Genomic DNA, 26,589 nt, shown 5'->3' on the forward strand with positions numbered 1-26,589 from the left:
GGGGCTGGGGGCTGCTTGGTTGTGGGGGGACAGGGAGGTGCTGGAATAGCAGCTGAAGTGCGGTGAATTTGGGTGCATTCGAGTGGGGCTGGGAACACTGGTCCTGGAGGGGTTGAGCAGAGGGAAGTAAAAACCGGTACAATCTCATCTGCTCTATTTCTACAAAGCATTTTAGCATCAAAATAGTTGAAATGGCTGAAACTGCCTCAAATTCCAAACCTATGGTCCAGGCCTTCCAACCCTTCAGGTCAGGATTTGGTCCCAAACAGCAGCAGGTAAAGACCAGCAGAGGCCTCACAAACTCAGCACAGGTAATGCCCCCCCAACACCACCCAGAACCCCCCAAGATCATCAGGACAGACTGTGACCCCCAAGCTGCCCCCCATCCAGCTCTGCCAAGGACAGGAGAGGGGATACGAGTCCAGGACACCTCCAAATCCCCCCTCCAACCCACAGACCCCCAAGCCTGGATTCTCCCTCTCCAGGAGCAGGTGCTGCTGCCTTCAGAGATGCTGGAGCTGATGGGGTGGGAAGGGGGGACACAGACAGAGACAGTTTGGAGGAAGGGAGCACCCAAATGCCCCTTAATGAGCCTTCGTTAGTGAGGGGAGGAGAACCAGGACTGCCCCGGCTGCATTAACACCCTTCTCCCAGGGAGTTGGGAGCAGTGGGGAGGAATCAGCCCCCATCCCACCACCCAGCCCCTCCGCAGCCAGCACCACCAGCTTCCCACCTGGCTGCTCCTCACTGATGGGGGAAGAGACACGATGACAGCTCCAAGGTTTTTTTCAGCCAAACTTTGACCAGATGCTTTTGCAGTCCCGGTGTTCTCCTGGGCCACCGTTTCCAGTCACCTTTGGGATACACCCACAGACCTTGAGCCAAAGCCCAGAGCGGTCGTTCATGCCCCACATTCCTGGGGGCCACATTTTGGATGGAGGTTTCACCCACCGCAGCCCCCGGAGCAGGAGAAGGGCTGGATAAACCACTCCTGGAAGAGAGAGCACATCACTCCCCTAGCCCACGTGAGCCGGCCTTTTCCATGGCTCCAGATTTATCCATGTTTGTCCCAGCAAGATGCTTTTTGGGCTCTCAGGATTACAGCTCCCCAAGGACTAATCCAGGAACCTGCCCATCACCAAAGGCCGCAGCAGAGCTGATGTTTGCTCCCTCAGAGGATGCTATTTGCTGCTTTCCCTGCACAAAGCACAAGTAGACTCTGCTTTTCCCTGTGTCCTGCTCTCCCCTGCCAAGCACTCTGCCCAGAACCAGTGTCTCATCACTGAAGATTTGCTGCTGCCGCTGTCCCCCAAAGCTCGTGGCTGCCAGCATCTCTGCAGCCAGGCCATGAGGTGCTGAGCCCCGTGTCTTTCCTGGGATCCACTTGCAGCCTTGGCAGTACGAAGCCATGTTTCCTGCATCCTTGTCCTCCCATGGGCCCTGCGTAACCCAACCACCCACCACCCAGAGCAGTCTCTGCCCTCCGGAGAGCAGCAAAGGCAATGGAGATGCCGAGCCCCGGGACAGACGCCCTCACAGGCAACTTGCTCCTTTCTCAGCCCGGATCTGCTCATTCCCATCCCTGGCACCCAGAACTCGGGGAGGGCAGGACCAGGCATCACGCTCTATTCCTTCCCGGCCACCAAAACAAGTCCTGGATGAAGGAGCCAACAACGGCTGTTAAAACACCCTGCAAGCCCCTGGAAGAGGGTCTGGCTGGGGGACAGACTGTGTCTTGCTGCTTGGGTCCCCACCGGACACCGGCGGTGGGACGTGACCTGTGGGGCTGGGGCTGTCCCGAGGCATCCAGGAGGGGAAGGGTCCAGTTCATCAATAAAGGATCTAATCTCTAAACAAACATAGCCCTGGTGCTGTGTTGTGGGGGGATGGCACATCCCCCAAAATGGCTCTGGGAACAAGAGTAACTCCCCTGGGCTCTCAGCACCCCGGCACCCTGCTCATCTCCTGTGGCCCGAGGACATGGGTGCTGCCCCATACGCAGGGACCGGAGTCATGGCTGAGCCCATCACACCCCCCGGCTGGTCTCTCCCCCTCTCCCAGGGACCCACGGGGCACCAGAAGAGCTGCAGGTCCCCCAGGAGCTGCACACAACGGGGCTGTCCCAGCAACCAGACCTGCAGAGCCTCTGTGGCCTCATGGTGGGGTCCCTGCAGCCCCCCGCCCCCGGCTCCAGCCCCTGCTCTGGCAGTGCGGGTGCAGCACCCACCCTTCCCCGGGGGAGGGAGCCGGGCTCCAGCCGACACTCATTCGGTGTCACCCAAGCAGGAGCTGGATGCTCAGACACCCCCCCCCATCGCCGCTGGGCAGATTCGGGGGTCCCTGCAGGACCACACTCAGTGACTCGAGGCTGCGGAGGGAGGGCTGCAGCGATGGCACCGGGCTCCTCCGCTACTGCTCCCAACCTCTGCCCCAGCCCCAAGGATTCAAAAATGCTTATTTTAGAAGCGTCTTGTCCTTCCCTGAAAGCACAGCTGCCTCCCAGGCCTTGCGATAGCTCTGCAGCCCCAAAACGGCTCAGAGAGGCTGGGAGAGCATCGCGTGGGGGTGCAGAGGGGTGCACAACCACACACAGCCACGGACACTGAAACAGCGAGAGCAGCCCTTGGGTGCTCAGCCACAGCACAGAAACCAGCCCTCCCAAACCCCCCCAGCCTGGGTTCTGCTGCCTTCTGGGGCTCAGCTGAGCTGCGTTTCCTTCCAGGGGGTCGGGGTGTTTGCAAACAGTTTGGAAACCCCCCAATTAGCCCCTGCATTGACCCATTGTGCAAAGGCCAAGCTCAGGTTTATCCAACTCCAGGAAGAGAAGCAGCCAAAGGTTTTTTTCTGTCGGTGGTACCTGGTGAGCAGCCCCCCGGCTCCCACCGGCCCTTTGCATCCCAGCCCCTTCCCCCTGCTAGCGAGGGCCTTGGGGCAGGGGGAATTCACCTCCCTCTGAGCCAGGGAGAGCAGGTAAAAATCAGGCAGGGATCCTTTTCCTCATGCAGCTCAGGGAACTGTGCAAGTATTTTGCCTTTTTTTTTTTTTTCTTCCAAAGAAACAGCAGTAATAAATACCTTTTGCTCTTACCTGTGCCACGCTCACAGGGAAATGGCATTCAGTTGTAATTACGGAAGGGTTGGGGTTTCTTTGCCCGTATCCTGAAGACTGCCGCAGACGCACGCTGTCTGCAAAGCTTCCTCAGGTGCACCAGAAAGTTCCCATTTTTGTCCACATTTAGATTAGAACAGGCCCAGGCTCAGACTGAAGCAGTTCTCAGCTAGTCCTGCCCTCTGAGCATCCTTGGGAGGGTCAGAAGCAGCTGCCTCAAAATCACTCATCAAATACTCACTTTTTTCCCCACATCCAAGCTTCCCCTTTTCCCCAGGACTGTTTCTACTCACTGCAACGTTCACTTGGCTTCTTCCTTTAAAAAAACCCTCCTAATATTTAACCTTGGGCCCAAGTTTGGTGTCATCCTTTTTGTTCCCCTCCAGAAGCCCCACAGGTCTCCCAAACAGCAAAGGAGGAGCACAGCCAGCAGCAATGTACAAAACCAGCTATTTTTTCTCTCCCCTCTCCAGTTTGGGGGGAAAACAGGGCTGTTTCAGGTCCCTGCACACCTGCCCCCACACACAGCCCCGGAGGCAGCTGGTTTCCATGGAAGTGATGCCAAGGTTGAAGGCACTGCGGCATAAATCCTGTGGGGAACACAGGCATTAGGAGTGCGACGTCCCAGCAATTACCTGCTTTTCCTTAAAAGAAGGGGAAAAAAAAAAAAGAAAAAAAGAGTATTTTAGTTCTCGGGCAGCTCATGGGGAAATTTAAGCAGCTCATGACACCGGCATGTGGCCATCCCAGATTAGAGGACGTGGATAGAACCTGCAAATCAAGTTATTTTTTTCTTATGTAAAAATAATTGTAGGTACTACACCTGCATCTGAAGTATTGTGGTTTTCAAATCACAACTTCCCGTTCCTCTCACGTGTCTCCCCGGTCGTTGCTTGAAGACCAAAAGGGGAATCAAACTGGGTCTGACCAACAGTGAAGCTGAGCATGCAAACACCTGCCAGGCACGGCAAAAATAAAACCCACTCTCCAGCTTTTGTTGTTACTCCTGACTAGGATTCTTGCAAAAGACAAATTGTTTCATTTGGGCCTTTAATCAAGTCGAGGTTTCTGCCCTTATTTCCTCCAGCTTTGCACACAACGCAGGTTTTACACTCCCTCTGAAAATTCATCGGGACACCAGCAAGGAATTTGCACTTTCAGGCAGCTTGGAGGTGAACAGATAGGCCAATCAAAGAGGACAGAAATTCTTCCAGAGAAAACAAGTAAAATATCCCAATAAAACACCAATGGCCACACAACTGCTTCTGCTGCCAGCCCACACGCCTCCCCAGGAAGCAGCCCAGGTCCTCACCCAACCCAGACTGGGCTATTTGGAGCTGGGTTTTGTTTGTTTGCTTTTCAGAAGCAAAAACTAGTCAAAAAAAAAAAATAAAAAAAAAATCTACAGACTTTTTGGTGAGTGCATACAGGGTGCGTGAGCATTTTCTGCCCCGTGCAATGGGCAAGTGAGGCACGCCAGGCTCATTTTGCACTCAAGGTGAGAAGAGCAGAGGCAGCAGCTGGCTGGTTCCAGATGTTTTCCGACTGCAATTTAATAATCAAAAGCTTTTCAACAGCACAATTTTCCTTGACAACAAGCCATTAAGTATTGACAATTAAAGCACTGTTACTGGCTCAGACATTAGATTCATTTGTGGCTCTTTTATTCCCTCTGAACTGCCAAAACAAGAAAACCTGGATTTTTGATTTCTTGACCTCGAGCAATTTTCCCAGGGGAGGTGAGGGAGGGGCGAGCAGGTGTCTGCATTTCACACACCTGGAAGGAGCTGGATAATCCCCAATTTACCCAGAAAATGGGAACAAATCCTGAGCAGCAAGGCCAGGTGGGCACCACCCCTCTCCCCCATACCCCTGGATATCCCCATGTGCTGGGACCAAGCCCTGGTACTGTGCCCAGAGACAGGTCACACCACCCTCCTTCAAACCCAAGGAGAAACCAGATTTCACTCACTATTTTAAGGTATTAATACAACACTGACCCCCCGAGTTGCTGTGCAGAGGGGGCGCGTGTCCTCGCTACGCCACAGAGCGGGCAGGGCTGCAAAGGGAGCGGCAGACAACAGTGATGCTCAACAGGATCTCACGTTTATTATTGAGAAGTGATTAATGGTGAAAAGAAAGGCAACGCCCATTCCTCATTGGCTGAACAAGAAACTGAAGAAACATATTCACTACACATTTTACAATATTTTTTTTTTGTGTCCAAAATTCATTTTCCTGTAAACAAAACAAGTTTTTACCACTGTTCTTAGCTTTCAAAAATCAAATTAATCCAGACTTAATCTGTAAATCCGTATAATGCACAAGAACAGAACATTTCTTAGGACTCCTAGTACTTGACTTTTGAGTAACAAAGGGTCAGAGAAAAATGAACCACCTTTAAGACACCACCTCATGGACAATTTCTGTTCAAATCTTCTTCGGCCAAACCCCCAACTTCCTCGTAGAATTCCTCCTCTTCCAGGCCACGGGGGGGTGGGGGGAAAGAAAAAAAAAAAAGTTACTCCACTTTCTGTGGTGGATGTTACAACTCGGTGTTCCAAGTGCAAATGTCAAAACCAGGGGAAGGAGGCGCAAGGGGGTGGAAGGGAAGCGGGGGGTTTAAAAATTAGAGAAAAAAAAGGCATATGCCACTTACGGACTTAAAAATCCGAAAAAACATAGTAAAAAGACAAAAAACAAAGCGTATGCTCTGAAATCACAACCAAAGCCAAAAGAAAGGGGACAGTTTTTACCTATACTCTACCTAGAAGGGATTTTTTTTTGTTGTTTTTGTTTTTTTAAAGTCCTATGTCTTGTGAAATTCCAATACTTTTTTCTTTTTTAAACTGCAAGTTTGTAAGAGTCTTTTTGAAGTCAATGAAATTAAGAAAAAAAAGTCCTAATTCTCGGTGGGATGTTTTTGCTCTTTCTTTTTCGCTCTGAAAGATAGCTGGGATGCAATCTCTGCTGCAGTCTCTGTGGGAGGAATGGCCTTTTACTTGACACGGCCTTGGCGTTCCTGCAAAAGAAAAGAGAAGAACACGTTAGCAGAGAGCAGTTTTATTCATCGCTTTCGCCCATCAGCATTTCAGCACGTGGATCTGCGACAGAGGCCTGTCCCACGTGAGCAAAGTCTGAGAAAGAGCATTTCTGTTTGCAAAGGAGGTGCTGCAGCTGCGTACGGCGCGTGTGACGACGTATCACACCGCTTGGGTCTACCAGCTCATCATGTTTCCCCTTAAAGAGGGCTGTTGCTACCACAGCTCTGCTCCTCTTCCTCTCTTCTTGCTCACGGCAGCATCCTTCAGCAGAGTTAAGGGCTCTCCCCAGGACAGACACCACCAGGCTGCTCCAAGCTGGAAGTTTAACAGTATAAAGAGGAACAGTGGAAAAAAAAAACCTATAAAACAACACCCCCCAAAAAACAAACTGAGGAAGAATTTGTGAATAAAAGAGTGGGTCTAGGTTATGCTGAATTCTGCAGCTGCAGGCAGTGTGGGCTGAGAGCGGGGTGACAGAGCTCCCTGCTCCTGGACACGGACCCACAGCCATGGCCAGGCTGGGAACCAGCACCGGGGCAAAGCAGAGCTCTGGGCTGGAGAGGGCTTGGGCAACTTTGGAGCAGGACTTGGGAGCGCTGTGGGGATCAGGGAGCCCCCCTGCATCGTGGGGAAGAAAGAGGAAAATGAGGAAGGAACATCGGGGCTGGCAGCACAGCTCTGCCTGCGCCCAGCTGCTGCCAGAGCAGGGCAGGCTGGTGCCCCGGGCGCTGCACAGACCTGCACCTTCACATGAGCAGCTCACACCCAGGGAGTACTGACATCTGCCTTGGTCTGCAGGGCCTGAAATAGCCCGCAGCTACCAGCAGAACACCTCACTGATAACTCTGAAACCTACTGATGGCATCTCTCTCGAAAGCCAACAGGTTCACAGAGGTTTTGCACAGACTGCTGCTACCACCCCCTTGGTGTTCATCCCCATCTCTCCTCCAGCACCGAAGGAACACACTGTCCAGACAAACATTTACCCCAGGCTGAACAGGCAGCACAGCACCAAATATACCCAGGCATCAAGGGCTACTATATCCTCTCCTGTGCCAAGCACCACATTAAGCCCAAACCCAGCAGCTTTGCACACAAGTGGGTCTAGACCATCCCAAAGGGTTCAGAGATGCTGCCCAGCCTGTGTTCAAAGTGCCATTCCCAGATCATATGACACCACCTCAAAAATAAAACCCGTCAACAGATAAAGGGCTCTTGGCTGATGCTCCCCCCTGCCTCTCGGCTGCATCTTCTCCAAGAACAGTCCCTGTAGTCTCTTGTGTGAAGGGCACTATGGTGTTTTGGCTCTGTCTCCCATGCTCAGTGGTGGAGCAAGTGAATCGCTACCTAAGCCAGACCTAAGAGATGCCAAAAGCACATCGTGCCTCACAGCAAAGCAACCCCAGCAGTAGGTGCTCACCGGCAGAGCGAGGCAACATGGATTCTCCCTTGTGTTAACTTACATCATGTAGAGAAGGGACCCTCTCAGGGCTCTGAAACTGATAGCTCATTGTTTCAGCTCAGGATGCTTCCCTGCCAGTCTGCTGCTCTGCCTGGGCTGCGTCCCTCGTGTCCCACTTTCACCCTGCCCCACCTTAACTTGGTGATCAGAGGCACCTCCCCTTCCACCCCAGCAGCTCGCTGGCAACCTCTGCCAGAAGCATGTGGGTTGCCTGAAGAAACAACGTCCTCTGCCACCACCGCTAAATCCAGGGAGAGCTTGTCTCTGAGAAGCTTCCACCCTGAGCTAACAGCATGTAGAGTTATCTATTCTTAGAAACCTTCCCCAAAAGGGAGGCCACGCATCCAGCTTGAAACAATACCCCAGGCTTTGGCAGCCCCTCAGCCATATGCACACGGTGACCCAAGGAGGCTCCAAGCTCCAACTCCTCTGCATGAGCTGGATGGCAAAGCAAGCCCCATGTGATACCGTGCAGAGTGCCTTCTGGGGAGAGGGATAAGACAAAGGCACACCTTCTCTTCAAGAATATTTGCTCCACATAAGTCGACTTAATTCTTCTCTTATCCAGTCAGTCTGCCCAAATCTGTTGCAGGTGCTAATCGTTGCTAAAAAACACCATCGCACAACAGCAAAAATCCCCACCACGGTGGGAAGCAAAGCCAGCCTTGAACATGAAGCAAAACAAGCACTGCAGGGAAAGCCACAAACCAAGAGGAAGGTGCCAAGCTCTGTTCCTTCTCTGCTGCCTGGCTCAGCAGCCAGCACGTTACATTAAACAAGGACAGATGGCAACGTGACGCATTCCTTCGGGAAGAAGCTGCAACTGCCTGAGTTAATGTCTCTGTCTTTCCGAACAGAGACATGGGATAAGCAGCTGCCAGGTACAGTCACCCCCCTCTCCATCAGCAGTCAGGGCCAGTGTCCTGGGCTGGCTGCAGATGGTGGCCCAAGGTCCAGCTGAGTGTGCTGCCCCGTTCGCTGATAAGGTGGACCCCTCCCTGATAAGTCACTTCTCACAGTGAAGGAGAAGCCACTCCTGAGGCCAGCATACGGTTAACAAGGAGCAGACATAGGACCCAACCTCACTGAAAAAGTGACACCCCCTCCCTCCAAATCCCAGTGTGCCAGAACAGAAGGCACCACCATCAAAAGAAGCTGGAGCAGATGTCCCCACATCCCCAAGCTAAAGAGGGGACTGAAGTGAAAGTCAACTTCAGGGTGGATTATAGCCCCATTTTTCTCAACGCAGTCTTCTGTTTAAGACTTCTGCTACTCAACCTCAAAACACCAACACAGAATTACCACTCCCCTCCACCAGCGTTGCCAACAGTATCTGAAGGAGCTTGCCACAGAAAAATGCAGCATGACATCTAACCACGCCTGCCACGGGCTGTGCAGGGGTTGACTTCACCATTGCCCTCGGGTTCTCCTGCCCTGCACGAAGAGCAGGGCTTTAGGCACAGCCAAGCCTCTGCGCCCAGAGACGCGGAGGCAGCCAGCCAAGAGCTCTGCCCGGCCAAGCGGGTGCTGCCAAGGGCACTGTAGCAGGGCAGGCACAGCTCTAACTCTGCACTAATTTCTGTAATGCTTTTCTTGCTCTTCTCTAGAAGATTCACAGCCGCTGTCTTGCTTTCTCTTCCTAGGAAAGGGGGGTAGCCAGGGCTTGAAGGATTCTTTTTATACTACCTAATCTGCCAGCCCAACTGCAGCACATCCCAGGAACACATCTTGGTCTTTGGGGTGTTGTGGAGTAACAAGTGAGCCCCCACATCATAACAGAGTAGCAAACAGATCTACCAGAACACACAGCAAAAGGTCAGCAGTGTTGCAAAAGTTTGTCCTGGGCTCATCCTCCTCTGAAATCATGAGCTGTAGGATGGGGTAACCCACAGCCCACCCAGCTGTGGGATAGCTCAAGAGAAGGCAGAGCAACATCTGCATGCACACACTGGGCTTTGCTCTGGCACATAGTCCCCGGAGAGCAAAGAGATTCCACCAGAAAATGTTTTTGGTTGCTCTTTCATTACACCTGGGCCATGTCTTATTGATCCATGTGGAAGAAGCAAGAAAAAGACACCAGCTCAGACTCTCATCTCCATCTATCAAACCCCTCAGTGACCGGGGAGGAGGACAGGAGCACGGCAGCACTGAAATGACTGAAGTGCAGAGCGATACACCAGGGACCAGAAAGCCATTGCTGAAATCAAGTGCTGACACCCCCAGGTCCCCAGGAGCATGCTTCAGGGCTGGTGGTGTTTAGACGCACCAAGCTCAGACAAGGCAAGCGTGTGGAGGTAGGAGTCCTCTAATCACCCCACTGAAGCCCCTTCAGTCACATCACTGGGGGGCTGCAGCAGTATCACAAACCAGGTCCTGATAATAGCAACTAAACGAGCTGGTGGAGAAGGCTGATGAGAGATTATGTTATCTAGTCACACTATGGGGAGGCAGCAACAACAAAAGGCTCAAGAGTTTGTATCAAGAAATGATGACAATAGGTGATAATGCTGCACATTTGTTCAGAGGCTTTTACCTTGATTAACAACAAACATTCAACCTCAATACTCCTCCGGCAAAGATAAGGATATTATTGTCACACTACAGATGGGGAAATAGAAGACTATAATCAAAGGGAAAACCCGGAGAAGAACCACAAGCTTCCAGCTGTGCAGCACACTAACCGTGGTTTATCTGGACCTGTCTGACCTGGGGTGCCGTGCAGCAGCCTGAAGACATCAGGCAGGCCAGGAAGCAGTCTCAGCTTCAAACTAAGAAGGTCCTACAAGCAAAAGGCATCACTCGGCCAGTACCTGCTCACAAAGGAACAGCAGGAGATCACCTCATTAGAGTACAGTCTATGCTACCAGTATCATTTCCCAAAGGGCTGAGACACCCAGCAATCAAATACTGGCCTTGCTCATCAGACACCTTGCTCAACAGCCCAACTCAACCCACAACACTTGCTGCAGCGTTTTGCTGTTTGAATTCTCCTTCCACCACCACCGCCTGCTGTGCACTGGGTGCAATCCTAGCAAACAATGCAGCAGGACTTCCAATGCACCTGTGTCTCGGAGGCAAACATTTGACTTGCCTTAGAAATCAGGAGTGAGGGCAGGCCGCTCCTCAGACGTGCCTGGCATGGCCCTCCCGGCAGGATCAGGTCCAGGCATGGTCACAGCCAGCACAGATGATGGACGATGCCTCACTTTCTTATACTCATCTGCTCCAAACAGCCTCAAGTCCTAACTGATTTACAAACCAAACATGATGTTTTTCTGATGTCAGCATTGGAAAGCCATCAGTTACAGAGAAAAACTACATCCTAGTCTGTCTTACCTAGGAAAGGGATAAAAATCAGGTAGTGATCTGGTCACAGTCAGACGTGTTCATCGTATCTCCCATTCACGTAACAGAGCTCACCACCAAGAATGAAGACAGCAGATATGCAAATAAAAGTGACTCTTTGTCAGAGCATGAGAGACCTTTTGTTTTACAGATCAAAAGCTAACGGAGCAAACCCAGATATCCACACAACCCCAAAAGGGGCAAACTCGCATCACTGAAGTCTCAACCAAGCAGGGATGCAACTGCACCTGGTCAGCCCCTGCAATTCAGGCTTTGCCCCCCAAAATGCAGAAGGAAGCACCAGAGTGTCCCCTGCCACCAGGCTGAGCACGCATGGCTGGGCAGTTAGGAAGTTCTGGTTTCCTCTCGAAACCTGAACACACCACAGCATTGCTACACACCAGTCACCTCACCATTTGGCCAGAAGGATATGAAGTCACAGAGAATAAATAAGGAACAGCAAGATGCAATTCTTCAGGTACAGCTGCAAGCCAAAACATGCCCTAACATCAGGGAAAATAGACACCACAGTGATCATGCGCTTTACATCAGACGTCAAATTTCCATGTCAGAGCAACCAGCTTGGGGCTGGGGGTAAGAAGGACACAAAGAGTGCCAGGACTTTCCCCCTGCAGTGGGTTTTACACAAGCAAGGTGGTCCTAGCTGTCTGACACTGGCAGGCAGCTGCTGTTCCCTAGAACCTTTAAAACTGATGCAAACAACTGCAAAGAATGAACCTCTTCTTGTTTGAACATCACATTTGATTGCAGGAATAAAGCAGCCCAACTCTCATAAACATTTATAATGACCCTCCCATAGAGAGCCTTGTCCCACAGGGCAAAACTCATGCTGGAAACTGAATGGAGTAAAAGCTAAGAACATACATGAATATTTAGAGCAACGAGCAAGGCAGAGTGGCCTGGAAGGACGCCCAGTGGCACTCTATTTGAGGATAACTGGGCTCCCACTAGGGACTGGAAGTGGACTTGCTGGCTTTGGAGCACAAACAAAACGAAGACATAAGTCCTTTCAAGTCATTAGGAAGGAAAAAAATTCTATTTGTCTTAAACCAGGGAATCTATTCTTCCTTTTCACTACAAGGGATCAGAAGTTTGCCATGTTTCTTTTTGCAGTTTGCCAACACTTCCCATTTGGGCAGCTCAATCTCCCCACTCTGGAGCAGGGCACTTGGCTTTGACCTATCTGTCCACACCGAAATCCTCACAAAGCAGGGAAGAAAGTAAGGACGAAAGTAATGGGAATAGTTAATGTGAAAGTTTAAGCAAATAGCATTGAAATACTGACAGCATTTACCAGAGGCTCACTCTCAAACGTCAGAGTTTTGACCTACACCAGATACAGGAAGGTGGTTTCTTTTAAACAGATTAAGCGTTGCTTCTCATTGGGAATGTGTTCCATGACTTTGGTTACTTTAAATCATATCAGCAAATATTAGCACCAGAAAACGAGTGCCACATGATTCTTTAGAAAAAGGAAGGACCCCCACTTTCATGTTTCAAAATCTTGACTGCTGTAAAGTTAATAATGCCTTTGTGCTGTCCTGTGTCACACTATGCAAGCACAATGCCAAGGACTGGATGATCTCGTGCAGAGAAAACCTGTGAAGATTCACTAGAATTTGTGATTCCATATATTCATAAAATATCTAGAAAGAGGAATGAATAACAAAGTGGCAAAGTTTACTGATGATACAAAGCTATTCAGGGTAATAAAAAAAAAAAGCAGCTGACTGAAGAAATGGAGGGCTTTGTGAGAAAAAGCAGCTGAACAAGACAGTGAATTTGTTTTGCCTGGTTTGGGTAAATCAGATGATGCATGTGGGAAAAAGCACCGTCCTAACTCTGAGATGACAGGCTCCAAACTGACCAGTAACAACAGGAAACATGAGCTGAGGGTTACAATCCCCAACTCCAGGAAAATGCCTACCATCAGGAAAAGTAAATACGAGAACAGAACACATCAGTACGCCTTTGTACAAATCAAGCGGCACCTCCATCCCGAGCAGTGTGTAGCTCTGCTCCTCTCCATCTCTACGGGCACGCAGAGTAACTGGAAAAGGGTCAGAGAAAAACAACAGAGATGAGCCAAGGACATCTGCAGAGCCACCATGCTCTCTCTAGTTCTCAAGCCTGGAAGAGAGGTGACTGTAAAAGCAGAGCAGGCAGAGAGGACATCAAAATCAACTGCTCACCACTTCTTCCAGCGCAAGAACTAGGGAGCATCATGAGGCAGACCCAGAGCAAACCAAAAGGACATGTTTCTTTACACAACACATAATTAAGCTGAAGAACTTGCAGCTGCAGGATCCTGAGGATGCTCAAGGAATGCATCAAAATCTTGGACAAGATGAGCTACTGAAGACAAAGGAACATCCTCTGGGTCAAAGAAATTCCTGAGCTATAAATTTTTAAAGGCAAGGAAAACCTTCAGAGATGAATAAATAACTGTGTGAACTGTCCTTTGAAGCATCTGCTCTTGTGAGCTGCACATGGAGCTTTTTACTTGGAAAGAGAGAGAGCAAGGATGCTCAAGCAATGTCTCTCTAACGTGTCCAGCAGACCTGCAGATCTTGCACCCACAAGAGATGCAACACTAGACTAACACAGACTTATGGTCTGACCCACTGCAGCTGTTCCTGTGTTTGAGTCTAAAATCTACCTCCATCGCAAATAAGGCAGAAGAAATACTTCACACTACAAGAAAAACGCACCACAATATTCTGTATTATGAAAGGACAAGGGGAGATCTATTTGCCTACATCTGTCAACCATGAAGAACTGAATTTACAAGCTCAAGTAAAATAGTCAACACTTCCTATAGCTGTTCATGTGTACCCTCATTTTACTGCCACTCGAAATGGAACAGAAAGCAGTATTCACTGGAACAGTCTCATATTTCAAACTTTTCTTTTTTCCTCTCCTTTAATTGCATCAAGATCATAGCACTCAAATCAGCTGAACCCCAAATCAGGCTGGCTTGCAACAGCCAAAAAAGGTCATGATCATGACTTTGTGATTTCCTAAAATTTCTAGATGACAATGGGAAACTCTCTGAAGTAATTTTTCAGGACATGTCATCACATTACAAATCACAGAGCTGAGAGAGCAGAGCCTTCCCCATGTGTACAGAAACACATAGGGAAGGAAACTAAAATAGTGTGGTTTCTCCCTCCCTGCCCCCCAGATTAGAGACAAGAGACAGTTTTAGGTAGATTTTTATCTGAGTCTTCTAAACTGGTATTACATTACAAGAAATAGCTCTGCAGTTAACCACAAAAAAAAAAAATCCTCAGCATTGTCCTTTTAATAAGAAAAGTTCTAATGATATGGAAACAGAAATGCAGTCTTCATTTCCAAGTTCCTGCTGAAGAACGGCTTACAAAATCCAAACGCTTTATTATTAACTGCTCAAATGCACTATTACATGACTTATGTGTCAATTAAAAAACCTCACACTGGGCAGCTAGTCACTGGATGGAGCTACAATCAACTCTCTATCCCAGTCATCAGCTCGGATAATGACAATCCTTGTTAACGGAGGCTTCCCTGGGTAACTGCTACAGTAAAAGCAGGGTGGCACAGCTCTAGCTGGCAAGCGTCCAGCATTTTGCACCGCTAAGGAATCGGTTTATTAACTCAAAGCCATCAAATCGTACAGTTCCTACCACGTACATAAGAAAATCCAGGAAAACAAGAGGACTCTAATAATTGTGGCAAAACCCATGGCACAGTACAGAACAAGAAGCTTCCTGAATGAACACCTGTCACCTAACACTTTACAGGAGACAGCAAAGTAACTTTTCAGACCAAAAAGCCCTATTACAGAATACCTTTAAGAACAAGTTGAGGGACATGGTGCGTGAATCTATCCTTGATGTACTGCACACACACAAGGCTCACGTATAAATGTGCTTCAACAGTTTTCTTGGGATCCTAATCAGCTTTAAGCGACATGTTCTGACCCACTGCACTTCTGCACCAGATAGAAAATCCAGGGAACCCAACAGGACCGTGCCCTGGTGCTTAAAATGGCTGGCAAATACTTATCTTCTAGGGAAAGCTATGTTTTTTTTGAGAAGTAGCTGTTAATAAAAATCACCCAGAACACAATGCCTGTGACAGCAGCTATTAACCTCAGTGTCAGGAAGTTACCCAGAACGCCTGAAAAGCTGCCACTGCCATCTTACATACTCCTTTCTCACATACCAACCCCCCCACGTTGTTTCTAGGGAATTTGCCAGCCACACACATGCTGAACTGCTGAAGGAAGAACAAAGTATTTTTAATTTTTTAAATTTAAAACGTTCATTTGAAGTCATTAGTATGTTCATAATGAATTCATTTAGTATATTTATAAGAATGATCAGTTCAGGGTAATTTGCAACTTGGAGCTGAAGTCACCCAGCCAAGGTGTAAATAACCTGGATGGGAGGGGGCACAAAGCTGTGCCCACACCAAGGGGGCAACAAGTGAGTTGGGAACAAGTTCACGAGAATGGGAAGTGAAAGAAACTGCCCCTGCTGCTGGCCACATCTGCAAGAGGTGCAAAACCTCCTCCCTGCTTACGGTCCACACTGTGTCTGGTCCAGTGATGGGAGAACAGCTCCAAATCCCATCACCAGTCCTCAAAACCCAATTTTAAAAAACGCATCTTGACACCTCCTTAAATCAACCTCAACAACTTGACTTTAAACATTATAACACTGTATTTTAATATTAACAAAATATTATATTAAAAATATTATTTTAAAGATTGCTAACAAGATATTAGAAGTGAGAGGCAGGGCTACAAGGCTGCTCTTCCACCACTCAACTTCCACTAATTGCAGTGAAATGGCTCCCAGCTGCTCCTGTTTTAGGGATGAGGAAATAAAAGTTCCCTGTCTTACAGCAGAAAATAAGGAATAAACACCAGCCAGATCTAAGCCTTCCACCCCCCACCCCCCACCCCCAGTTTTCCCCTGCCTTTAAACAAAGCTAGAACACAACCAAAAATACAGGAGAATGTTGTTAAGGGCTTTGTAGTGCTGGCTTAAAAATATCATGAGCACAAAGCACTCCTTATGTCAACCAGCCAGTACCAAACTACCAGAATAAGCAGTATGGTTTCCGTTTCCTCTATTACTGGGCAAATACATGAGCACGGACACACACTTACAGGATTTTAAAAGCCTGGAAATAAACTGAGAGAAACTGCGTGCCTTGCCAAAGAGCAGAGGGTATTTACAGTAAGGAAGTTCTGTCATGGTGCATCAATCAACTTCACTACGGCCAGGATTTGGAGCAGAAAGAGTAAATAGCCTTGGGATCACGGGATGAAAGAAGTGTGAGAGTGCAAGTCGTGTTCCCTTGCTGTCACGGGGAACAGCTGGCTTTGCCTGGATATGCAATATCCAGGAACTGAATATTATAGTCAGAAACACTGTCCTGTTGGATACGGTAAAGCCAAAGCAAATTCAGCACTAGCCAAGATGACTAACAGCAGGAGAAAAAGTGCTAGCCCACCCTATAGGAAACGGGCCCTCTTCTCCCCTCCAAGACTGCAAATTAGGAAGAAAAAAAGAGCTTTGCAAAATACATCAGAAAACATTTATTTTTTACAGCAAATGTGAAACAGTCTGCTAGTTTCAAATAGGCTCACACAACACCACTTAGTTTTCCCTTAACTCATAGCTTCTAAGGGGGGACAGTGACACTTGCCACTATTAATACTCCTTAAACCAGCAGACGGTGTCAGCTGAGACACAAAGCAGCACATTTCCGGAAATAATAGCTCCAATCTGGCAAATCATGCCTTTCTGTTTCGAGGCTGGTATACCTCAGCCTGAAAAAAACCCACAAAACCCCCATCCCATCCTGCACAGCTCATCCTGACTCAACACCCACCAAAGTCCCAAGACAAAGTGTCTCCTATTAACTGCAGACCTGACAACCGAACACTCTGGCCCTGGAAGGAAAAGGACTGGTTTTCATGGGACAGCCTTCCTAAAATCCCCAGAATCTGCCAGCAGTCAAGTACCCCAACTCTGGGCAAGGCAATGGGAGAAAGAACAAAAATAAACTTCTCTTAAAGAGCTGACATTCATTGCTTTTCCAGAAAACACAAGTTGTTAACCTTTCCCATGCAGGCAGATCACTACCTAAGGTCTTTACACTGAGGTCACTGCAACATTCCTAGAAAAACAAGTGTGTTACTATGGGCTGGAGATTTTTATTGTTGTTGTTTGGGCTTTTTTTACAATAAAGATAAAACATTTCTTACAGGGAAGAATTTGGTAACAAGCTCTACCATAAAAGCAGCTGTTACAGGTTTCAAGGAATCCTAGGTGGGATTACACTGGGAGTCAACTTCATCATTTTGGGTCAGTAGAACATACAAACCTTTTTGAAAAATGGATTAGTAGAGCAAAGCAAGACACTCGAAAGAAATGGAGATAAGTCTCTGAGGACAAGATGGGCACAGGCAACAGAAAAGGACAAGCAAGAGCATGATTTCAGTCTTTTCAACGCTGAACTGTCTACCCCCCCCCACCCCTTCACCAGTCAACGGGAATAGCACAAACACTAAGCAAAGCGTTTTTCATATGACTTCTTGGAACTATTTTAGGTAATTCTGAAGTGACTAACGGTGAGAAGTCTAAAAGGATATTCAGGAGTTTCCTGACTTTCACAAGAACTCATCCATCTGCTGCATGCAGGAATCAAACTGCTAATCAGACAAAGGTTTTGGCAAATTAAAGCCAAGTGAAACAATCGCAGCTTTCTAGAAGTTCAAAATAAGCCAAACCTTGAGACTCTTAAGCTTCAAGGAAGAGGAATGCAAAACATTAACATATCACTGCTATCCAAAGACTGGTGGCAAAGACAAAGAGCTGGTAGCAGTGGGATTTCCCAGACACAAAAGCAGCTTGACAGACCACAGGCAGGGAGCTGCACCACCACCGGCTGCTGCCAGAGCAGCATTTTGACTTGCCTCAACTCTGGTTTCTGAAATATTTTTTTAATCCAGGTGATTACATGTGATGCTTCAAGGCAGACGTAACACGGCGTGGGTTTTTCTGTCACCCACAGACCTCAGGGTACCCGTCAGCATTCACTCCAGGAAAAAACCAACCAGCCTCCTTGAACAAAAAGTGACTGCTGCTCAATGAAACCATGAAAGAGCAGTTACAGAAACCTCACTCATCTTCAAGGCTGCGTCAGCAAGCAGTCGAGGAGGTCAAACTGCTGCTGAAAGAAAGACCAAGTCACTTCCTCTGTGCCGGATGTTACAGGGCAGTGGCCCTGAGCATGCAACAAAAAGTGAGTCAGTGGTAAAAAGCAAACACCAACTGTGTATCTACAAGGCTCCCTCCTTGCTTATGAATTCCAGAGATATATGACTAAGTTCCCCTCCAAAGAATAAACGTTCTCCTAATCAACCGCTTCTGCACCGGAGCGCCACACTGAATCAACTCAAACAGCTGAGAAAGGAGGGTGCTGCTGCCCCGAGCGCCCGGCAGCCACCGCTTCCCCTTCTGACCCTCACGTGTGCCTCGAAGAAACTGAAGCAAGCAGGGGAGGGGACTTCAAAATGCAGTTGGAAAGATGAGTAAAGACGGTTTGCAGTCTTAAGAAAACTGCTAAGCCACATTTTTAATATCTTACTGGTTTCTAGACATTACAAACCGCTTGCAGCTTTGCAGCAGCAAAGAGCACAATCTGTCTGCTCTCCCCCAGCCTTCCCCACTCGGTTGCTCTTCCTTCTACTTCCTACCTGCCTACATCCACCCAGCATTAACTTTTCTCCTCCATCCATCCCCCACCTGCCCTCCAGAAGCATTTTCCCCGCTCCCTTGCGTTCTCCCACTGCACCAAGGTCTGCCCCTCTCACACTGCAAACTTGCTTCCTGAAGTCAGACCCGAGGCACATGAGAAGTCCCACTTCCTGAGATCTCCTGCACAGACTAATTTCTGATTGCTTTCAAAACCTCAGTTAGTAAAAGAGAAACGACCATTTCAGTACAGGCTGGATAGCGAGTGGAACAATTTTAGGATGTGAAGTCATGCAAAATACTGAGGTTCTCACAAAAAAACCCAGATTTACACCTCCACATCTTGCAATGTTTTCCTCCCTTACAGATTGTCTGAGCACCGTAAGTTCTAGGGCATCAGCTGCAAAACGTGACCACCTTTGTGTATGGGTGATGCTATTTATACAGACAATGCTTCAAGTAAAATATATTAAAAAAAAAAATTAAAGCTGCATTCACTGTCAGGGTGAGCAGTTGCAGCTCCTGACTGTTCAACTGCTGCTTGGAAAATTCCCCCTTGCTGAAACTAGAGATTGTCAGAAAACCTGGCAAGCTACCAGAAAGCTGTGCTAATGCTAATTTGTAATTACTGTTTTGATCAAATACAAGCAAGACCCCTATTGCGGGGAAGGTCAGCCACAGGTGACTTCAACACAGCTGTACCCAAGTAAGATTCGAGGCCCACCGGTCACCAAATTTTGGGCTGAATTTTCAATTAGAAATCCTCCTGTTAATGAATCAATGATAACAGCAGGCTTCGGGCTGATGGACCCAAGCGACAAGCCAGCGTGGCTGCAGGCAGGCAAGGAGCACAGCTCACGTGCCACGCTGCCAAGCGCTGCCCACACAGGCAAGAGCCCACCGGCTTCCATGAGCCAAACTTGCTGCCAAGAGGCACAGAACGACCTGCTCAGCATCCACCGGGGAGAGGACAAGCAGTCACAGACTTAAATTGCAGCGAGGGAGATTTAGGTTGGGCATTAGACAAAGCCTTCTAACAGGAAGGATAATTAAGCGTAGGAATAGATTGCCTGGGGAGGGACAGGAACTGCCATTCCTGAAGGTTTTACAAGTGGTGGGAAACATCTGTCACGCTGACCCCACTTTGGGTAGGGGGTGGATTAGGCGGCCGTTCAAAGACTCAGCTCTGTTTTCTAACAACTCCTCAAACCCCCCACTGATCTACTTTAAACTGTTCCGATCCAGGAGCTGACAATAGCACAGAAATAAATTTTGTTTAGAATACAGCACTCAGGGAAGGCTGAGATTTAGAGCAACTGAAGGGCAGCTGATTGCAGGCAGGGGCTGGGCAAGCCTCCTCACGCTGCTCTCCCGGGGTGCTGGCACCCATTTCCACCCCAAACAGGGGCTGCCATCTGGGGAGTGGGTTCCACGCCCGAGCACACAGCTAGCCAAAAAGCAGACTGATGCTCAGATGCCCACCGAGCTTGCTTGCCAGCCCACACCTTCAGGCCTGCATTTAGTCCAGAGCAAGGCAGCCCTCCTCCACTTCCTGCCCTCAGGACTTCGCAGAGACAGACAAACAAGTTACCTTTTTAACATTTTCCTCCTCCTCTTGGCGTTTCTCATAGTGTGAGAAGTCATCAAAGATGGAGGTGGTGTGCTTGTAGGTGGCAATGATTTTCAACACCTGCTTAGCCTTTTCCAGAGGCACCTCCTGAGTGTCCCTGGAGTTGGTCACTGGTTTATTCTCGTTGTTCTCTAGGCGGATGTGCCGCAGCTGGCTGTTGGGAACGTCCTTCACAAAAATCCACCTGACATCAAAACGTCCCTTCCACTTGTCCTGGGACCACACACCCGCACACGTGTTATAGTCCACAGCAGATTTCATTTCTGCTACTCCGCAGAAGTGACCGCTACCATTGACACTGAACAGTAAGTAAACAGGGCCCTTCCCATTCATGGAGCGATAGGCAGCATCCAGTCTCTTGTTGCCGTGCTCTGTACTGCACCAGATGTTATATTTAATGGAACGGTGGATATCGTCCTCAGAGTAACTCTTAATGATGAAAACCCGGCCGTGTTTTGGGTTCCAGTCAAAATCCTTGGGGTTGTAGTTGTTGATGGATCTCAACTTCTCCAAGACCGGGTGCGGCTCCGAAGGAGCAGAACCAGAACTGGCCTGAGACTGTCCCACACCGTTACCGTCCACTCCGTTTTGACCGAACCCATTGCCACGATTACGAGGGGCAACCCAGCGGGTGGGCTGGGCCGCCTGCTGCGGCACAGGCAGCTGGGCCGGCTGTGGCGGCGGCGGGGGCAGCGCCTGGGGCTGCTGCCCGCTTGAGGCCTGTGCCACCGGGGGGCTGTTATTGATCTGCTGACCCACGGGCTGGGGGGACACCTGTGCTGGCTGCTGACCAATATTCTGAACTAAGGCCTGCGCCGGGGCTTTTGCCACCGGCCCTTTGTTATCCCAAGTTCCAATATCCATGTTATGTTTTATGGGAGGCGGTGGAAGACTTGAACCTGCAATGCCATTCTTGGTCTTCAGCTTGGGCTGCTGCTTCGCCGGTTTGCTGGCGATGTCAGCCCAGGAGGTCGGCTTTGGAGGAGCGATAGTAGCCGGAGGCAAACTGTTAGACGCCACGATATTACTGGTAATGGATCCGCTACCGACAGCCGAACCAACGACTTTTGGGACGCTGCTTGCAACATCTGTGCTGCCCAGCTTCAGGGCTGCCATCCCTTGGTCGATGGTGTTCATGCCAGGAGCCTTGTTCAGAGTCTCGTTAGCGAAGGCAGATTGCCCATCGATCATGGCTCCACCCAGCGAGCTGGGGGCATAAGCGTAATTGCTACTATAGCCAGAGCTTTGAGTGGATTGTCCCTGAGAACTGTTATTCCCCCAAGCCGAAAAGTCAATCCCACTTGGAAAGAAGTTAAAGCCATGCTGCCCAAGAAATGGAGTGCTGCCAAGGGCCCCTGGCTGCCCGAACATCGCGTCTGGGAGGAAGTGAGGCTCCCCGTTGCTCAGCTGTCCGTACGAGGTTAGGTAGGGCATCGGCGGGTCACCCCCCGTAGACCAGGCAGCTTCGCCTAAGGAGTAGGAGAATCCAATGGAGGGACTGTAGTAGTTTGGTAAGTAGGAATCAGACATTGCAGTGTATGCATTATTCTGAAAAAAACCAAAAAAACAAGCACTGAATAGTTAGAACAAGCTGAACAAATTTCAAGGGACCAGGAATAAAAAGCCATCTTAGACTTCCCATGCCCCACCCCTCCCTACCTTAGGGCTGGGCAGATAAACAGGCCCGGCCTTGAAACACCTCCTTTGTTAGAAGTGCTCAAAAACTGTTTCATTGCCAGAAAGATTAAACACAAAGGCTTAGGCAGCTTCCCATGCGGAGATGGGAGCACACTGTGTTCCTGACGCGTGATGTGGGACTGGACACTGGACTGCCCCACAGCTCCTGCTCAAGCTATAAAAACAGTATCTTACCTAGCATCCAAATATTCTAGTTTTTGGAACTATTATCAAAAAGGGCTTTTGTTGCCTGTGTAACATACTTATCAGCCCTTATTATGGTGTCCGAGGGAGGCTTTGGGGGAAGGATGCAAAGAGAAGTGGAATATGGGGCAATAAGGTCCAGTGGAAGCACACTGCCATATTCATCAATCTCCCTAATTGCCTTCCTTAAACTTACTGTTTTATCCCCACAATTTAAAGTTTCAGAGCTCGTAATATTCCAAGAACTTGCAAACAAACAGGGACTTAAAGCCTGTTGCTCAAAGCACAAACTGCTCCAGTGCTGTGGGCACATACTAAAAAAAAAATTGGGGAGTGATCAATAGGGTGTCAGTGGGAGCCTTTTACAGCACGGTGACAGCAGCAGCACAAGAAAGCAGGCTTCAAATTCAGAGAGAAAAAAAAAAAAGCTGCTCCATGCCTTGGTCTCCCTTTTAACATCCAAGCAGCCTTTAGGTTACGAAAACAAATGCCTAATTTTACAATTAGGGAACTCTCAGACATCACCAAGATTTGCTTACATGAAAAACATCTGTCATTGTGCATTCAAACCAAGGCCCCCTCCGGGGAGCGGTTAAAGCCATGCTAATGGACATTATCATCCGGTAATTTGAACCTGTGTGCAGACAGCCTTGTGCTATACAGCCGCTTACATGCCAACCCAATGCAGATGAGATGAAAGTCAGGTTCAGTTCCCATTTAAAAGCTTGGCTTGCAGCAGGCTCTACTCCATTTTTCGTTGAATCATGTTTTCACGTGCCAAGTGCAGCTCCCAAAGGACTTCACGCCATACTGAAATCTATGGAGGCTCTCAAGATGGCTCTGGCACCCTCCAGAAATCGCTGGTTTGCCTCTCCACCTTCCACTGAGTTAAAGGAAAGCAACAGGTTTGGGGCTAACCCAGCCCCAACTTTACAAAAATTAACAGGAATTATGTAACATAACGTGTTCAGACACAAGGTTTGTTTTGTTGTATAAAACACTAAAAAGCTTTCTGTGGTACTTCATGGTGTGAGCGAATGCATGAAAAGTCAGAGACACTCGCTCCAGCCTTTCTGTTTTCCTGGAGAAGAGGTCCCAAAAGCCAATTAGTAACAAAACTCTTACCCAGGGTAGTTTTACTAATTGAGGAACTCAGTCTTGCTAAACCCAAACCAATGAGCAGCTTTAGGGCTCAACCTGTCCAAAGCACAAATACTGACACTGACTAATTTGTAAGGCAAATGAAGGAACTTAAAAAAAAAAATTATTATTTTGAACCAGCAAAGTCTCTTCAAAAGATAATCCCCTCAATTATAAGAGTAACAGTATACTTTCCTGGAAATTAGCTTTAATGAAACATAAACATGCCGGCCCATGGCTAAAACCTGAGCCCAGCAGGCAGAGTAGCAGTTTCCTCTCCACAAGCTTCCCTCTCAAAGCGCACAAAGCACACTGCTGTTGTATTAAAACCTGTCCCCTTCTCACCTCAAAACAGTTTCTTACACAATGTTTCACTTCCTGAGAGATTTTAACATCGTCTATATTTAGCTATTACCTGTATTCACCAGCTACTCCGTGTAGTAAGGAGGGAGCACAGGAGTTTAACGCTCAGTCGAGCACTGCCAGCTCAAGCCGATTTAAGACAGGCTCGCTGCTGCTCACTACCTGAATGTCTAGAACTCGCTTCGCTACCAAACATGCCACCTCGCTCTGCTACCCTGCACTCGCACAACCGACACACTTACTGGTTAGTATGCAAATAAAACTTCACCGGCTTTTAATTCTCTCCAATGACTAAGACTTTTTGTTCAGTTATTTTCTCAAACTCACTACTTCACCTCAGACTAGAACAAGGGTTTAAATTTGCTGTTGCTGTAAGAGCTTTTGGGTTTTTTAAACTGATGAAGAATCACCTACTGCATACCTGAACTTTAAAATACAGAATACCCTAATTTACTAGGCTGACAAGCTACTAACAGTCACTCCTGAAACAGCATCTCCTGAATGAAGAGCCATGAAATTTTACAACTTGGTTACCTCATGCTTGCATGGAGAGCTCAGAATGCAATTCCAGCAACCACTCCTGTTACTCCGTGGCAGTGGGCTGCATTTCATTTGCTTTTCAGAGCTGTATCTGTAACTTCCTTTCCCATGTTCAGAAGAGATGTGCACACTTAGACACATTTCTATTTTTGAGCCGGGCTGGTTGGCTCAGCAGAACCATGGCCCTCTCCAGGCTGAACCCTAGGGTTTTGTTTTCTATTATATTGAGTGTCAAAACATGGACCAGAGCTGACAAGCAACACAGCACAAAGTGAGATAAAGCGGCCCTAAAGTTTAATTTGAAGTTAACATGGCGGTTCTACCTCTCTCCTGCTGAATTTATAGAGCAACAGCTCTGCTCTACCTTCTGGGGCACACTCTAATCGCTTCCTTACTTTTAAAATGTATTTTTACCAGTGTGACACATGCAAAAAGAAAGTAAGTAATCAGAAGTTCTTCACCAAGTAGCCTTCATTCTCTTTAGGAGATTTAAATAAAACTATACTTTGCAGGAAATACATACACATTCAGAAGGAAGCTGGAAATTGGTGTTCATCTCTGGGGTAGAAAAAACTCCACCATCAAATGATAGCTACCAGGAAAGTAGCTAGCTTCATTCAAGACCTGAGAACATAATTGCAGCCTCCTGCCATAATCAGGTCAAATTTAGGCTTGTAACTTTTCAGGGAGGTGAATGCACTAAGCTATCTTAATGGACAGGCTGGATTATGAACAGCTGACAGGACCTTAAAGAATATTTAGCCTCATCTCTTTAGCACAAACTAGGAAAATACTTGTTGAAAATTTTAAGTGAGACAGAAACCTGTTCCTGTGTTGCACTAAAACATGCATCACCATTACATTAAAAAAAAAAATATACTGACTCGTAAAAATGATCAAAAAAATTCAGTAAGAGAAAACAAACCAACTTATTTTTACTAATCACAACTGGAGAAGAAAGTGAAGCCAAGAGAATGAACTAACTGCTCCAGTGCTAATACAGATGTTTATCTATAATGCTTACTTGTACCATCTAATCAGCTGCACTCCATCTGTCACACTCCTACTGCTCGTTAAGAAAAACAAACAAAAAACAGTTAACAGTGGAGCTAATCTTAAACAGAAAGTTAAAAGGAAACGTATCTGGAAGTGTGACTTTCAGGAGCTGAACACAAGCTCTCTGGCTCAGCTTCTAACTAAAGTTCTCAAAAAAGTTTTAACAGCCTTTATCACATGTGTGTTCTGCGGGGTTTTTGGTGAAAAATAGAGAAAACCCCATGACATGCATTTTCAGTTTACTTGACGGAGAGATAAGAATGTTGATAGTATCTTCCAAAAGCCCTCAGAGTGTAACTGCATCGTGTGAAGCGATTTCACAATGCAGTGTAGTGCATCTCCTCGTTTGGTGTAAAGAGCCAGAAACCAGCAAAGGAAACAAGGTCATAACAGTAAAACTGAAAGAGCAGAAATGATAACTTCAAGCCAGTTACACTGAGAGAGAAAGAAAAAAAAAAAAAAGCAGCTGAATACCAACTGTAGGAAGTCCCTATAGCCTCTAAAAGTTGCTAAAACCTTTATGTGTCACCCACCACAATCTAATGGAATTCAGTGATTTCTGCCTGGAAAAACACACACATAAAATAGCTTATTATGGTCAGGAAGCTGGCAAACATCAAAATGCAATCAATGGAGATGGGGAAACACAAGGATGCTAAATTCGCCTTCACTAGAGAGCAGCAGGAAGCCACCGGGCTCTTGGTGCTTCCTGCCGGTTAGCAGGTACTCTTACTCACCGGCCGGGCCTGGGGACTCAAGTAAGGTTCAAAGTCATCATCATTTAACCCATCCTTCTGATGCACAGATCCGTTTTGCACTGAGGAAGAGATGTAGAGCGTTAGAAAGCTCTCTGCCGATAAACTCGAACGTTTGCCGACTTAAAGTCTTGAAAGGCAAACCTCACAGTGTAACGAACCCCTACTAGCTATGATCTGCCACGCTCAGCCCAACAGAGAGCGAAAAGACACTTCAGCACCGCACAAAACACTCTTGAACCGCAAACTTTCCCTCAGCCACAGAACCGACGACGGGTTTCACAGCCCACGGCTTGTTTTTCTCCCTGCCACTCCGCTGCGCAAAGGCGCAGAGACCCGAAGACATGCCCAGCAAATTTCGGAGGAGATCCTCCCCGTCCCTCCCCCGCGGGCACGCTCCCCACAGGCTCAGCTTCCCCGCGGGATCCCCCATTTCCCAGCCCTCCCCGCCAGTCCCGGGGCTCTCACCTTTGTTGCCTTGGCCCTTGGG

At 48.1% G+C, this 26,589-nt stretch overlaps 1 protein-coding gene across 1 annotated transcript; it reads right to left on the reverse strand.

Annotated features, from left to right (window-relative positions):
• Nucleotides 1–5,197: 5,197 nt before the first annotated feature.
• Nucleotides 5,198–26,583, reverse strand: YTHDF2 (YTH N6-methyladenosine RNA binding protein 2). The gene is made up of 4 exons (XM_026863512.1): nucleotides 26,568–26,583; nucleotides 26,082–26,161; nucleotides 20,326–21,912; nucleotides 5,198–6,130 (listed from the first exon to the last, which is right to left on the reverse strand). Exons 3-4 carry the CDS (start codon nucleotides 21,892–21,894, stop codon nucleotides 6,107–6,109), a joined length of 1,593 nt encoding a protein of 530 aa, XP_026719313.1. The 5' UTR covers nucleotides 21,895–21,912; nucleotides 26,082–26,161; nucleotides 26,568–26,583; the 3' UTR covers nucleotides 5,198–6,106.
• Nucleotides 26,584–26,589: the final 6 nt, after the last annotated feature.

The sequence above is a fragment of the Athene cunicularia genome, assembly GCF_003259725.1.
Source record: "Athene cunicularia isolate RWA chromosome 23 unlocalized genomic scaffold, athCun1 chr23_part2, whole genome shotgun sequence".
Lineage (NCBI taxonomy): Eukaryota > Metazoa > Chordata > Aves > Strigiformes > Strigidae > Athene > Athene cunicularia.

What these genes read in the sequence shown, in the direction of transcription:
- YTHDF2 (XM_026863512.1), bottom strand. Translation starts at nt 21,894, where the DNA reads ATGTCTGATTCCTACTTACCAAACTACTACAGTCCCTCCATTGGATTC. An exon ending in AGGAGGAAAATGTTAAAAAG is followed by an intron (nt 6,131 to 20,325) that starts GTAACTTGTTTG and finishes TTTCTTTTGCAG; the next exon opens with GAACGCCAAGGCCGTGTCAA.